This window comes from Dipodomys spectabilis, unplaced genomic scaffold (genome assembly GCF_019054845.1).
Source record: "Dipodomys spectabilis isolate Male_0828 unplaced genomic scaffold, ASM1905484v1 ptg000157l, whole genome shotgun sequence".
Lineage (NCBI taxonomy): Eukaryota > Metazoa > Chordata > Mammalia > Rodentia > Heteromyidae > Dipodomys > Dipodomys spectabilis.
The window spans coordinates 20607988-20620512 of NW_024870834.1; the positions used below are offsets into that span (position 1 = coordinate 20607988).

General features: G+C 44.8%; 1 protein-coding gene across 1 annotated transcript; it reads right to left on the reverse strand.

Annotated features, from left to right (window-relative positions):
* Nucleotides 1–731: 731 nt before the first annotated feature.
* Nucleotides 732–6595, reverse strand: LOC122118801 (acyl-coenzyme A thioesterase 1-like). Its single transcript, XM_042692758.1, has 3 exons — nucleotides 5901–6595; nucleotides 3832–4034; nucleotides 732–1452 (listed from the first exon to the last, which is right to left on the reverse strand). The coding sequence occupies exons 1-3, from the start codon at nucleotides 6502–6504 to the stop codon at nucleotides 883–885; spliced, it is 1377 nt and encodes a 458-aa protein (XP_042548692.1). The 5' UTR covers nucleotides 6505–6595; the 3' UTR covers nucleotides 732–882.
* Between the last annotated feature and the right edge of the window lie 5930 nt (nucleotides 6596–12525).

Here is a 12525-nt window from a genome sequence, read left to right on the forward strand (position 1 = left end):
TGATTATTTTATGAAAACAAGATTGCCATCAAATTGGGCTGGGAAGGTGGCTCAGTGGTAGAGCGCTTGCCTAACATGCATGAGGCTCTGGGTTTGATTCCTCAATACCACATAAGCAGAAAGAGGGTGGAAATGGCACTGTGGCTCAAATGGTAGAGCACTAGCCTTGAGCTGAAGAGCTGAGGGACAGCGCCCAGGCCCAGAGTTCAGGCCCCAACAACCAACAACAACAACAAAAAGACTGCCATCAAATGACATTTACAGAATAAAAAGCTTCTCTTTTATTGTTACATGCATGTACCTTTAAACATAACATCTGAAAAGATACAGATCAACGTTACCCACCAAAAGGCCAATAAACATTAGAGGACACAACAGCTTTGTGTGTATTGGTCCAAGTTTTAAATAAACATTCATTCGGGACATCATTTTTTGGATAGGCACTTTTTGTTTGTGATTGTATGAGACAAGGTCTCAAACAAACCATACAGGTCAAGTTGGCTTTGAACATATGATCCTTCTGTCTCAGCCTCACAAGTGGTAGGATTATGTGTACCACTACACTTGGTTAGGCACTTATGTTAAAGAGGAAAAAAAACACCTTAAAAGACTTGAAATAGCTTGGCATGGGTGGCTGTCCTCCTGGCTCCTCAAGAGGCTGAGATCTGGATCTGTGGCCCAAGTGGTAGAGTGCTAACTTTGAGCAAAAAATCCCAAAAGCTCAGGGACAGCACCCAGGCTGAGTTCAAGCCTCAGGACCAGCACAAAAATACCAAAACAAAACAATAAAAAAAATAAAATTTCAACTGGAGTAATTTTAACTGATGTTCTTAGAATATATTTTTATCTTTTTCCCTGTGTTCATTAGAGTGCCTCCTAACTTCAGCCCAAGTGTTTGTGGAAGAAAGTCTGGAGTTGCTTCCATGCATCCACTTGGGCCACTGCATGAGCCTTGGGTTCTCCTCCAAACAAGATATTAGCCCCAACCAAGAGGTGCATGGCTGCCCTGCACAAGGGGAAGTAAGGGGGCTCAATATAGTGCCCTGCCTCAGGGTAAAGGATGATCTGGGGCTTTGCCTTCCCATGGGCCTCTAGGCGCTTAGAGGCCTCATTTGCATAGAACTCACTCTTCCAGTTGTGGTCATCCTGACCCACAAGGAACAGGAAGGCAGTGTCAGACCTTTCCACAGGAATGAAGCTCTTCTCTTCTACCAAAGGGCTTTGCAGGCCTTCTATCACATCCATGATGCCATCTTTTGTGAACTTGACTCGATTCCTGAGCAAACTCACAGGGGGCACAGACTCATCCTTGTAGTGTATGGTTCCCCCAACAGCAGCCACAGAGCCATTGATTATGACAGCAGCCGTGACACCCTTCAGGAAAGAGGTGACAGCAAGGCCGAGTTCGCCTCCTTTGGAATTCCCAAGGAGCCCAATTCCTGGACCCTTTACCTGAGAAAGAGACACAAAACAGAGAGAGAATGAGTCCTCAAACAGGGCAGTGGAGTGAGAGGTGCCCAGCTGGCTCAGGTGGACCTGGGCCCCCCTCTGGGCTCTATCTGTTCTCTAGGTATACCAATTCTTCCCATTTTCCTTCCTCTCCACAATTTCTCCATCACCATTCTTGGTGACTTCAATGGCATCATGATCTATTAGATGGACTTCCTAGTCCTCCACACTTGTAATCTTTTATCTACCCCATTTGAACTCCCATTGCTACAACTTTAACTTGTTATGATCAATGAGTACATCACTGAAAAGCCACAGCTTAAACATTCCATTTTCAGGACACTATCTTTAATACCTCCAGCTCAGCCCTTCTGGTTTATTCCTTCCATGTCCAAATCCCTGAGACTCAGCTGCCACCTCTTTACTTCATTGCTATTATCTCTCATGTTCTAATTTCCCACCTCTTCTAGTTTAGATTTCATGCTTCATCAGTGTAATTGTAGCTTGCAAACACTCTCAACTCCCTTAACTCTTCGGCTTTGCTTATATTGGCCACAACAGGCCATGTCTACTGAAATCTCCCTGTTCACTACGTCAGGCCAGTGTTGGGATTGGGGAAAAATATACAAGGGTGCTGATCATCTTACTTTCATCCCAATGAACATTCAGAGTGTCACATATCACTGGTATTTTGCTTTCCACATTTCCAGAGTCATTCACAACTTCTACCTCCTCCAGCCACTTCAGCCCTTACATTCCCCTCAGCCTTCCATTATTCCCTGGAAACTGAAGCAAACTGATGGGGGATTCTCAATTTCCCACTGCCTAATCTACCTACTTTCACATGAACTCAAGTTCTTGAGTGTCCCCCCTGACCTTCTCAAAGGCCACCATTGCCTTGTGCTTGCTTGGGAAACCACAACTCCATTCTCTAGGACTGCCTCCTGGGATTCTTCCCGCCTCCTTTCCACCTTTATTGTGTTTTCTTTACTGGCTCTTTCCCTTCAAGTACTTTCTGCTCTATTAGTGACCATTTGTGACCTCAGCCAAAATAGCTACTGCCCTGACATTTTTTTGTTGATGTTGTTGGCTGTCAGGCTTGAACTCAGGACCTGGGCTGTCCCTTAGCTTTTTCACTCAAGGCTAGAGCTCTACCACTTTAAGCCACAGTGCCATTTAAAGTTTTCTTGTGGTTAACTGGAGATAAGAGTCTCAAGGCCTTGCCTCCCTTGCTTCAAAGAGCAGTCCTTAGATCTCAGCCTCCTGTGTAGCTAGGATTACAGGCGTGAGCCACCAGCGCCTGGCCACTGCCCTGATTTTCTGTTCCTGTTCATTACAAAATCGGTGGGAAAGTTTATCTAAGTTTGCTTCTTTTTCCTCAATACCCCACTCAATGCTATCAACAGTAGTTTGGTGGATTTTGAATGTCCTACAAGAATAACTCCTGTCCTTGTATCCCAGTGTTCTATGTCATAAATAAATGACCTTTTGATTCATATATCACAGCACTGGTAATTAAGGACATTTTAATACCCTAGGAGTTCCAACAAGAAAAGAGGTATTTGAAAAAAAAAAAAAAAGAGGTATAAAAGACATGAAAATAGAAACAAACTGACAGAGTCATCCAGGTGCTGCTGACTCACACTTACACATCTAGCTATTCAGGAGGCTGAGATTTGAGAATCACACTTTGAAGACAGACAATTCCTTAAAACTCTCATGTTTGGCCAGGTACTGGTTGCTCATACCTATAATCCTAGCTATCCAGGAGGCTGAGATCTGAGGATTGTGGTTCAAAGCCAGCTGGGGGCAAGAAAGTCCATGAGACTTTTATCTCCAATTAAACACCAGAAAGCAGGAAGTGGTGCTGTGGCTGAAAATGGTAGAGCACCAGCCTTGAGCAAAAGAGCTCAGGGTCAGCACCCAGGCCCTGAGTTCAAGCCCCACAAATGGCCCTGAGTTCAAGCCCCACAAATGGCCCTGAGTTCAAGCCCCACAAATGGCCCTGAGTTCAAGCCCCACAAATAACAAAAACAAAAAACAAAAACAAAACTCTCATGTTCAATTAAGCCAAAAGCCAAAAGTGGAGGTATGGGTCAAGTTGTAGAGGGCCAGCCATGAGGCATAGAGAGCACAAGGCTCTAATATTAGAAACGACAAAGCTCTAAATTCAAACCCCAATACCAACACACACACACACACACACACACACACACACACACACACTCACACTCACACACACACACACACACACACACTCACACACACACACACACACACACACACACACACACACACACACAGAGAGGCAGTAAAGACGATGCTAGCCAGAGACAGATCATGAATGAATGTTCTCTAGTCCAGGAAACTCAGAGATCTAACCTCAGGGTGATTGCGCAGGAAGTTCAGAGCTTCTTCAAAGTACTCAACACGCATGGTATCCATGCCCTTGGGGAGGTCGTCATAGTTGTAATAAGCCAGCGCCATCACAGCAAAACCCTTCCCAGCCAGCAGGCTTGCTCGATACTCCAGGAGGCCTCCTCCAACTCCAAACAAGTCCACAATCCCTGGATAGGGCCCAGGTTCTTGGGAAGAAACAAGACAAAGCAGAATAGTAAACAATTCCTGAAACTCTTGGCAGTGGTATCAAAAGCCATTTGCTGACTACATGAGGATGATCAGGTTTTCCACTGTTAAAAATGTTGAAAGAAGCCAGGTGTTAGTGGCTCATGCCTGTAATCCTAGCTACTCAGGAGGCTGAGATCTGAGGATTGCAGTTCAAAGCCAGCCTGGGCAGGAAATTCCAGGAGACTCTTATCTCCAATAAATCACTCAGAAAACCAGAAGTAGCACTGTGGCTCAAGTGGTAGAGCGTTAACCTTGAGCTGAAGAGCTGAGGGACAGCGCCCAGGCTGACTTCAAGCCCCAAGACCAACAAAATAAATACATAAATATATAAATAAATAATAAAAAAATAAAATGTTGAAAGACTAAAGTGGCTAAAACTAAATCCACATCCCCTGCACACTCAGAATCTCAAAACCCCACAGAGTTTTAAAAAGAGCATGGAGTGCCGGGCGCTGGTGGCTCACGCCTGTAATCCTAGCTACTCAGGAGGCTGAGATCTGAGGATCTCGGTTCAAAGCCAGCCCGGGCAGGAGAGACCGTGAGACTCCTGTCTCCAATAAACCACCAGAAAACCGGAAGTGGCGCTGTAGCTCAAGTGGTAGAGCGCTATCCTTGAGCTGAAGAGCTGAGGGACAGCACCCAGGCCCAGAGTTCAAGTCCCACGACCGACAAAAAAAAAAAAAAAAAGAGCATGGAGTGCTTTTTGATATTAACATTTCATAGGCCATTGATACAGCTCACTGAGAAGAGCATTTGCCTAGTATACGTGCCTGATACTAGAAAAAAAATCAATGAATTTCACATGCAGCCTGCTAAGTGAATGGACACAGACTCCAAAGGCTACATTCATCCTGCATAAGTCTGGGTATGGGATATTTTCACATTAGAGAAAGTGTGTCTTTAACATTCCCAAGAACTCAGCAAGCACCTGAGAGGCATCACTGCATCTGGGCCCCTTTCTCCCTTCTCATCATCCTGGATTCTGTGTACTTCTCTTGGTTTTCTTTACAATATCACCCTTCTCATTTGGCTTTTTGTGAACCTTATCTCAGTGAAGGAACTGTGCATGTGCTGTCTGGGGGGGGGGGGGGTTGACTGCTTGACACTCCTCTGTGTTGGTTCTTGCAGCTGTGGTCCAATCCCACTTTGACAGCTGCAAATCTGCCTCCATTCCCTCATCAGGTCTGTTGGTGGTGGACATTTGGGCTGTTTGTAAAGCATTTGCCTCCTGATATACCATAGGTTGTGAATAGGTAGAATGACATATCATCTATCTAACGGAAAACTAACTGAATACCATAGCTGAAAACTTCCACTCCTAGCTGTATGGAGGAGTTTCTTTTCCTCCAGGTACTTGTCAACAATTGTGAGGACAGACTGATAATGCATTGTCACCCTGGAGGCTGTGTAATGAATGTGCTCTGTAGTTTTATTTGTCCTTTCCTTGATTACTAAAGAGTCATTGGCAGTTAAGTGTTGATCCAAGAATCTCAGCACGTTGCCAGTTGATAGAAAAGGCACCCTCTTATTGTAACTGCTACTTCCCACCAACCTAAACCTAACAGTGGGCGTGGTAGAAAAGGTGTGACACTGAGAAGCAAGCAAGAATTTAGGAAAGGAAAGCTGCAACTACTTATGGAGGGTTTCATTCTCCTCTTCCCTCCTCATGGCCTTAAGTCCCATTCATTCAATTCCTTCTCCCCATTCCTGTCTTCTTACCACCCCTCGAGTGTCCAGTGTCGTTGCAAGTAACCTCTTTGCTTTGTAAATGCAGAGGACCCAGGGCACTAACACGTGAGCAGCAGGAGGGCACAGGCACTCACCTGGCGGCAGGAAGAGGGTGGCCCGCACCCGGCCCTCGCGCACCGGCACCCGCCGCACCCCGGCCGCCATGAAGTGCCGCTCGTGCACCGCCCGCGCCAGCACGCGCCCGCCCTCGGGCTCGCCGGGCCCGGCGGGCTCGCGGCCGTCCAGCACCTCCAGCTCCAGCAGCAAGGGCGTCTGCACGTCCCGCTTGAGCAAGCGCCAGAAGGGCCTGTCGGGCTGCAGGGCCCAGACGAGCCCCATGGGCTCGAGCCCCGCGAAGCTGCCGCCCAGCGCGGGCGCGCGCTGCAGGTCCAGCTGGCCGCGGGCGTCGGCGCGGTAGCGCGCGTGGGCCCGGAAGAGCGCGCCCTTCTCGTCGCGCAGGGACGCGCGCAGCGCCACGGGCTGCTCGGGGGCCAGGCCGTGCACGGCGATGCGCACCGGCTCGTCCCAGCACACGCGGCCCGCGGGCTCCACCACCACCGTGGCCGCAGTCCGGGCAGGGGTCCGAGTGATGTGGCCTCCCATCCGGAGCTTTGCGGGCCCTGACAGCCTCGCCCAGCGCCTCAGGCCCCCCTGGCAAAGCCCGCTCGCTCTCACGAAAGCCAGAGAGGAGGCAACCATTTTGCGTCTGGATGTTAGACCTCGGAACTGAAACTTGGTGCAGGAAGAAAGTCGCCGAGACCCTCTAGCGGCGGGCTCCCGCCGGCAGTCGCTGCCCGCCCGGCGCGTCAGCCAGGGTCAGCTCTTGTAAGCCGAGAAGGACAGAGTTCCACCAATCAGCGGACGCGAAGATAATTGCTGGAAATGACCTGGAGTCCGGGAGGCACTTTCTTGTGCTGATTCTCAGGGAGCTCCCCAGGCCCTCAGGGGCGGGCCGACCGTAAAAAGGGCTGGCTTTGAAGGATCTGGGCACTTACAAACTGTTCATTGGCCAAACAACTCAAGGCTAAAAGAACTGCAGGTCTGGAGTGTAGTTTTCAGTACTGTGTGGAGTAATTCACATTGCTTTCTAACTCTCAAGCCTTTTCTTTCAAAATATGAACAGTGTGCCGGGCACCGGTGGCTCCTAGCTACTCTGGAGGCTGAGATCCGAGGATCGTGGTTCAAAGCCAACCCGGGCAGGAAAGGCCAGGAGAATCTTATCTCCAATTAACCACCAGAAAACAGGAAGTGGCACTGTGGCTTCAGTGGTAGAGCGCTAGCTTTGAGCTGAATAGCTGAGGGACAGAGCCCAGGCCCAGAGTTCAAGACCCACGACCAACAAAATAAATAAATAAATAAATAAATATATATTTGTATATGTATATATATACGCATATATAATACCAAATACCACTGTTCATATATATACATATATACAATGTATGTTGTATATATATTTGGTATATAGATAGATATAGATATACCAAATAGAATGGTATTTCGTGACGTATAGTCCACATCGGTCCCACATGCAAAGATACTGGTATTTTACTAGCTTTATGACCCCAGCTGTATTCCATACAAGGGTAAAAATAGCCAAATGACATTGCAATTATTTATTTTCTTACATTGGGTTTTCATGTTGTTCTTCTAGGCAAACATGGTCTCTTACTCATTCTGAGCATCTCAAATTTTCCCATGTTTTCATAAGATATTGGTTCCAACCAGAGGATTTTTCATCAGAGGTATGCATTAGGCCCCATCCAACTCCTTGTACCTTAATAAGGATAACTTATATCTACACAGTTTTAGAAAAACCTGGAACTGTATAAATTGTGTTCACTTCTGATCCAAAAAAAGCTAACTCTTAATCCTTACATGATAAAATTAAGAACAGCCTAACTGACTAAAGATTACACAATCAAAAAATGGAGGTACTGAGACTGCAAACTGATTTTCTAACCTATGCTCTGAATCACTGTGATTTACTTGCCTCTCAAAAAATGCCTATGTCAACAAAAGGAAAAATATACTCAAATACTGGTGTCTGTATAAACTGATCTGTTCTTTTTAGAGCAATCTGTCTGAAATACTTGAAAGACCATCCTCTTCACACTAGAACCTAAAAGAAAATGGTGGGGGAGGAAGGAAAAGAAAGACAGGCGAAAGATGAGGTTGGAAGGAGCAAGAACACTGATGACCCAAATAGCCATGAATTTTGTCACACAGTATTATAGTCACAAAAGCAGAATATTGGCTTAACTTTCTGATGCATAAAAGTTAACAAGTAAAGATAAATTGTAGACAGTGGTTTTCCTAAATACATGTCACAACCTAGTTAAAGTTGTTGGTTCAAAGCACACCATCTAACACAGGGTATACAGAATGAGGAAGAGAGAAGGTGAGCAATACCCAGAGTTAGCCCCTGGCCAGCTGCAGAACCCTATCTGCAGTGTTAGCAGCTCCCAACACATTTCAGTCACAATTCCACATCTAGAAATACCTTATAAGGAAATATTCATGAATGTGTAAAAATTTGGGTACAAGAAGATTATTACCTTCTTTTTTTTTTTTCTTTTTTAGTGTTAAAGATTAAACCCAAGGCCTTGCACATGCTAGTCACTGAGCTAAATCTCCAGTCAGTCCAGGTTTGGGTTTAATTGATTGATTGAACTCAGGGCAAAGGCACTTTTTGTTTGTATATTGTTCTTCAGATAGGGTGTTGCTAACTTTGCCTGTGCTAGCCACCACCCAGGCGCTGGGATGAAAGACATGGCACCACTTGGCCCAGTTTAGTCATATGGTTTTAATAAAGAAAAGTTAAAAATGGGCTGGGAATGTGGCTCAGTGGTAGAGTGCTTGCCTTGCATGCATGAGGCCTTGGGTTCTATTCCTCAGCACCATAAATACAGAAAAGGCCAGAGGCTGGGACGGTAGGTCACAGGTAGAGTGCATGCACGAGGCCCAGGGTTCCATTCCTCTTCAGCACGTAAGCAGAAAAAGCCGGAAATGGCATTGTGGCTCAAGTAGTAGAGTGCTAGTTTTAAGCTGAAGAGTTGAGGGACAGCACCAAGGCCCAGAGTTCAGGCCCATGACCAGCAAAAAAGAAAAGAAAAGAAAAAAGTTAAAAATGAACTAGAGCTGGGTGCTGGTGGCTCACACCTATAATTCTAGCTACTCAGGAGGCTGAGATCTGAGGATTGAGGTTCAAAGCCAGCCCGGGCAGAAAAGTCCATGAGACTCTTATCTCCAATAAACCACTCAAAAACCGGAAGTGGCTCTGTGGCTCAAGTGGTAGAGTGTTAGCCTTGAGTTGAAGAGCTGGAGAGCGCAGGGACAGCGCCCAAGCCGAGTTCAAGCCCCACGACTGACCAAACAAAAAAAAAAGAACTAGAAATAAACTATTATTAGCACTTTGAAATGCTTTTTATTTTTGTCTTTTTTTTTTTTTTTTTTTTTTTGCCAGTCATGGCGCTTGAACTCTGGGCCAGGTTACTGTCCCTGAGCTCCTTTTGCTCACAGCTTGAACCACAGTACCACAGTACCATTTCCTGCTTTTTCTGTGATGAATTGGAAATTAGAGTCTCACAGACTTTCCTGCCTAAACTGGCTTTGAACCATGATCTTCAGATCTCAGCCTTCTGAATAGCTAGGATTATAGGCATGAGCCATCGGTACCTGGCTTTTTTTGTCCAAAATTTCTATCAGAAAATGTAAATGACCCATAATTAAACAGAGTTTGGATTTTATTTGTGCTAAAATATGTGAACTTAAGTTCTCTGAAGAAGTTACATCTGTATTGATTCTGCAGACTGCTTGACCTCGGCTGAATAGAACATTGTGACTGTGGAGATGGAATGCCATAGGTCATGCGCCAAAATTATCTTGGGCTATTTTAGGCCCTTTAATAGCCACTTAACTTTTGTATCACATCTAACATTCTCCAAGCTAATAAATTTTTGTTGTTGTTGTTTTGGTCTGTCATGGGGCTTGAACTCTGGGCCTAGGCACTGTCCCTCAGCTCTTCAGTGTAAGGTGAGCACTCTACCATTTGACCCACAGTGCCACTTCCAGTTTTCTGAGTGGTTTTTTGGAGATGAGTCTCACAGAGTTTCTTGCCCAGGCTGGCTTTGAACCGCAATCTTCAGATCTCAGTCTCCTGAGTAGCTAGGATTACAGGCGTGAGCCACTGGTGCCCTGCTAAACTTCTTAATATATTATTAAGCTTATATGACAACCTCTGTTGTGTCAGTGTGCTAATCTAACTGGTAAATGTGCTGAATAATGATTTTATTTTGTTCTGTACTACAAAACCTCATGCAATCTCCTCCACAGTGGAACATGTCATTCAGAGTAGTTTGAATCCATGTTCCTAGGTCAGGATTATTCATATTTGGCTCAGAATTCTTTATATCAGAATGTATTATATCCTTTAAAACAGGGGTATTAGTGTTTTATCATGTTTAAGTGTAAATTCAATGGCATTAAATTTATTCACATTGCTATGTAGGCCTCACCATCATTCATATCTACAAGTTTTGTGCTTTGTTTTTCTGTGCTAGTGCTGAGGTTTGAACTTAGGGCCTCATGCTCTCACTTGCCTTTTCACTTAAGGCTTACACTCTACCACCTGAGCCACTTCCAGCTTTTTGCTTGTTGACTTAATGGAGAAAAGAGGCTCAGGGACTTTTCTGCCCAGGCTGGCTTCAAACCTCAATTCTATCTCAGCCTCCTGAGTAGATAGGATTACAGGCATTAACCAACAATGCCTAGCTCAATAAAGTTGGTTTTTTTTTTTTTTTTTATCATTTCTGAAGTTACTCAACACCCCATTCCTCCTGTTCCCCAGCACATGGCCACCACTATTCCAGTTTCTGTTTGTATGAATTAATCTAAGGTCTTAATATAAGTAGAATCATATATATTTGCCCTTTTCTGTCTCTTGCTATCACTTAGAATGATCTTTTTATTAGGTTTCAGAGAACTATAGCCCACCTGTGTGCAGGTGGCTCACCCCTGTAATCCTAGCTACTCACTTAGGCTGAGATCTGAAGATACAGTTCAAAGCCAGCCTGGGCAAGAAAGTCTGTGAGATTCCTATCTCCAGTTAACTACCAGAAAACTGGAAGTGGTGCTGTGGCTCCCAGTGGTAGAATGTTAGCCTTGAGCAAAACAGCTCAGGGACAGAACCCAGGCCCTGAGTTCAAGTCCATGACTGACACACACAAAAAACTATATCCCAAAGTGATGTTTTATTATGAAGAACAACTTAAAGGAGACTGGAAGGCTTAGAAGCAAGGACTCTGTAATCTTTCCTGCTTTCCCCTTAGCATTCTGTCTAGATCCCAAATTCAATCCCCAGACCTGGGGACAGGTGGGGGGAACTGAGGAAGTTGGAGACAAGGGGTTGTTTGCATTTGTTGGCTTAAATCCTCTTCCTAGGGGTTCATCAAAAACCAGGAAAGATTAAACATCAAGGAAGAAACTAAAAGCAATTACGTTCAGAGTTTTTGTCTATTGTGTGGCTAGCTCCAAAGGATTACCATTCCTCACCTTCTTATAACTTTTAGGTACCTTCCTCAGAGTCGAGAGGCACTTGATCTCAGGCAATGGTCTCATTTTGAGGCACACATTTATTTAAAAAATTATTTATTGTACTACAGATATTGCCACACCTACTCCGGTGGAGTCTGCTTAGCATGGGAAACCTGCTTTCAGACCTGAGAATGGGGCTTCACAGAAGCCTATCTCTGAGAATGGGACTTCACCGAAGTCTACCTCAGAGAATGGGGCTTCAAAGAGGCCTACCTCCTGGAAAGGCTGGCAAGCCCCTGGGAAAGATGTGTTTCTGTTCCTGTTTTTGTTTTCTTCACTGTATAGGAGTACCTATTAATCTTTTACTGTTCCTGCTGCTTATTGTACTTACTCATGCTCAAAGTTCTCTTATTCAAGGCTCTTTCTTAAAAGTTTTGACGACTCCAACATCTGATGAGTGTCCTGAGAATATGACTAACTCACCAGAGTTAAGTGCTACCCTGAAAGCCCCTCTTGTGGAGGCTAGTAGACAAGTCATAAGTAAATATAAAAGTATTGGGGATTTCATGACGTCACTTCAGCAAAAGGAATTGTTTGAAAGAGATTTACAAGAAGCTGTAGGCATGGCTAGAACAAAAAGAGTGTATGGCTACTGGAGACTTTCCTTTAATTCTAAAGCATATACAATAGATTCATATAGATATCCTGTAGATAAGAAAGATGTAGAGGGATATTTAGACCAAAAGCTAAATAAGATTCCTAAAAAGTTGGTAGATGGAAGGTGGCAATGGCTTATCAGAGGAAAATGGTGGGATCCTCCATTATCTAGAGGACCCCAAAGCCTTCCCCCAGATCCATAGCCTTTAACAGGTGTGTATGATAAGGATGGCAACCGTTGGGAAAACTACTTAGGAGAAAGAACTTCCTGTTACTCTCTTTCATTTACTGAGAGACTTGCTAGATCTAGTTCTCCTTGGTGCTTACTATCAAAGAAGGAACAAGAAAGATCTTATGAGACAGTTAAGGCCTCTATGGAGAAGAGTAAACGACTATGTGAAAGGGTTACAGAAAAGACACTATGAGCTTAAATTTGATATATGGCCAGATTTAACTAAGTATACTAAATATCATGATTTTTGGCCACAAATTGGGGACCCTCTAAAGAATGGCAAAGAAGCACAATTG

Excerpts from the sequence above, each read along its gene's own strand:
- LOC122118801 (XM_042692758.1), bottom strand. The coding sequence starts at position 6,504 with ATGGTTGCCTCCTCTCTGGCTTTCGTGAGAGCGAGCGGGCTTTGCCAG. Across the intron at positions 4,035-5,900 it reads CACCCTCTTCCTGCCGCCAG|AACCTGGGCCCTATCCAGGG; the intron begins GTGAGTGCCTGT and ends TTTCTTCCCAAG. Across the intron at positions 1,453-3,831 it reads TCCTGCGCAATCACCCTGAG|GTAAAGGGTCCAGGAATTGG; the intron begins GTTAGATCTCTG and ends TCTCTTTCTCAG.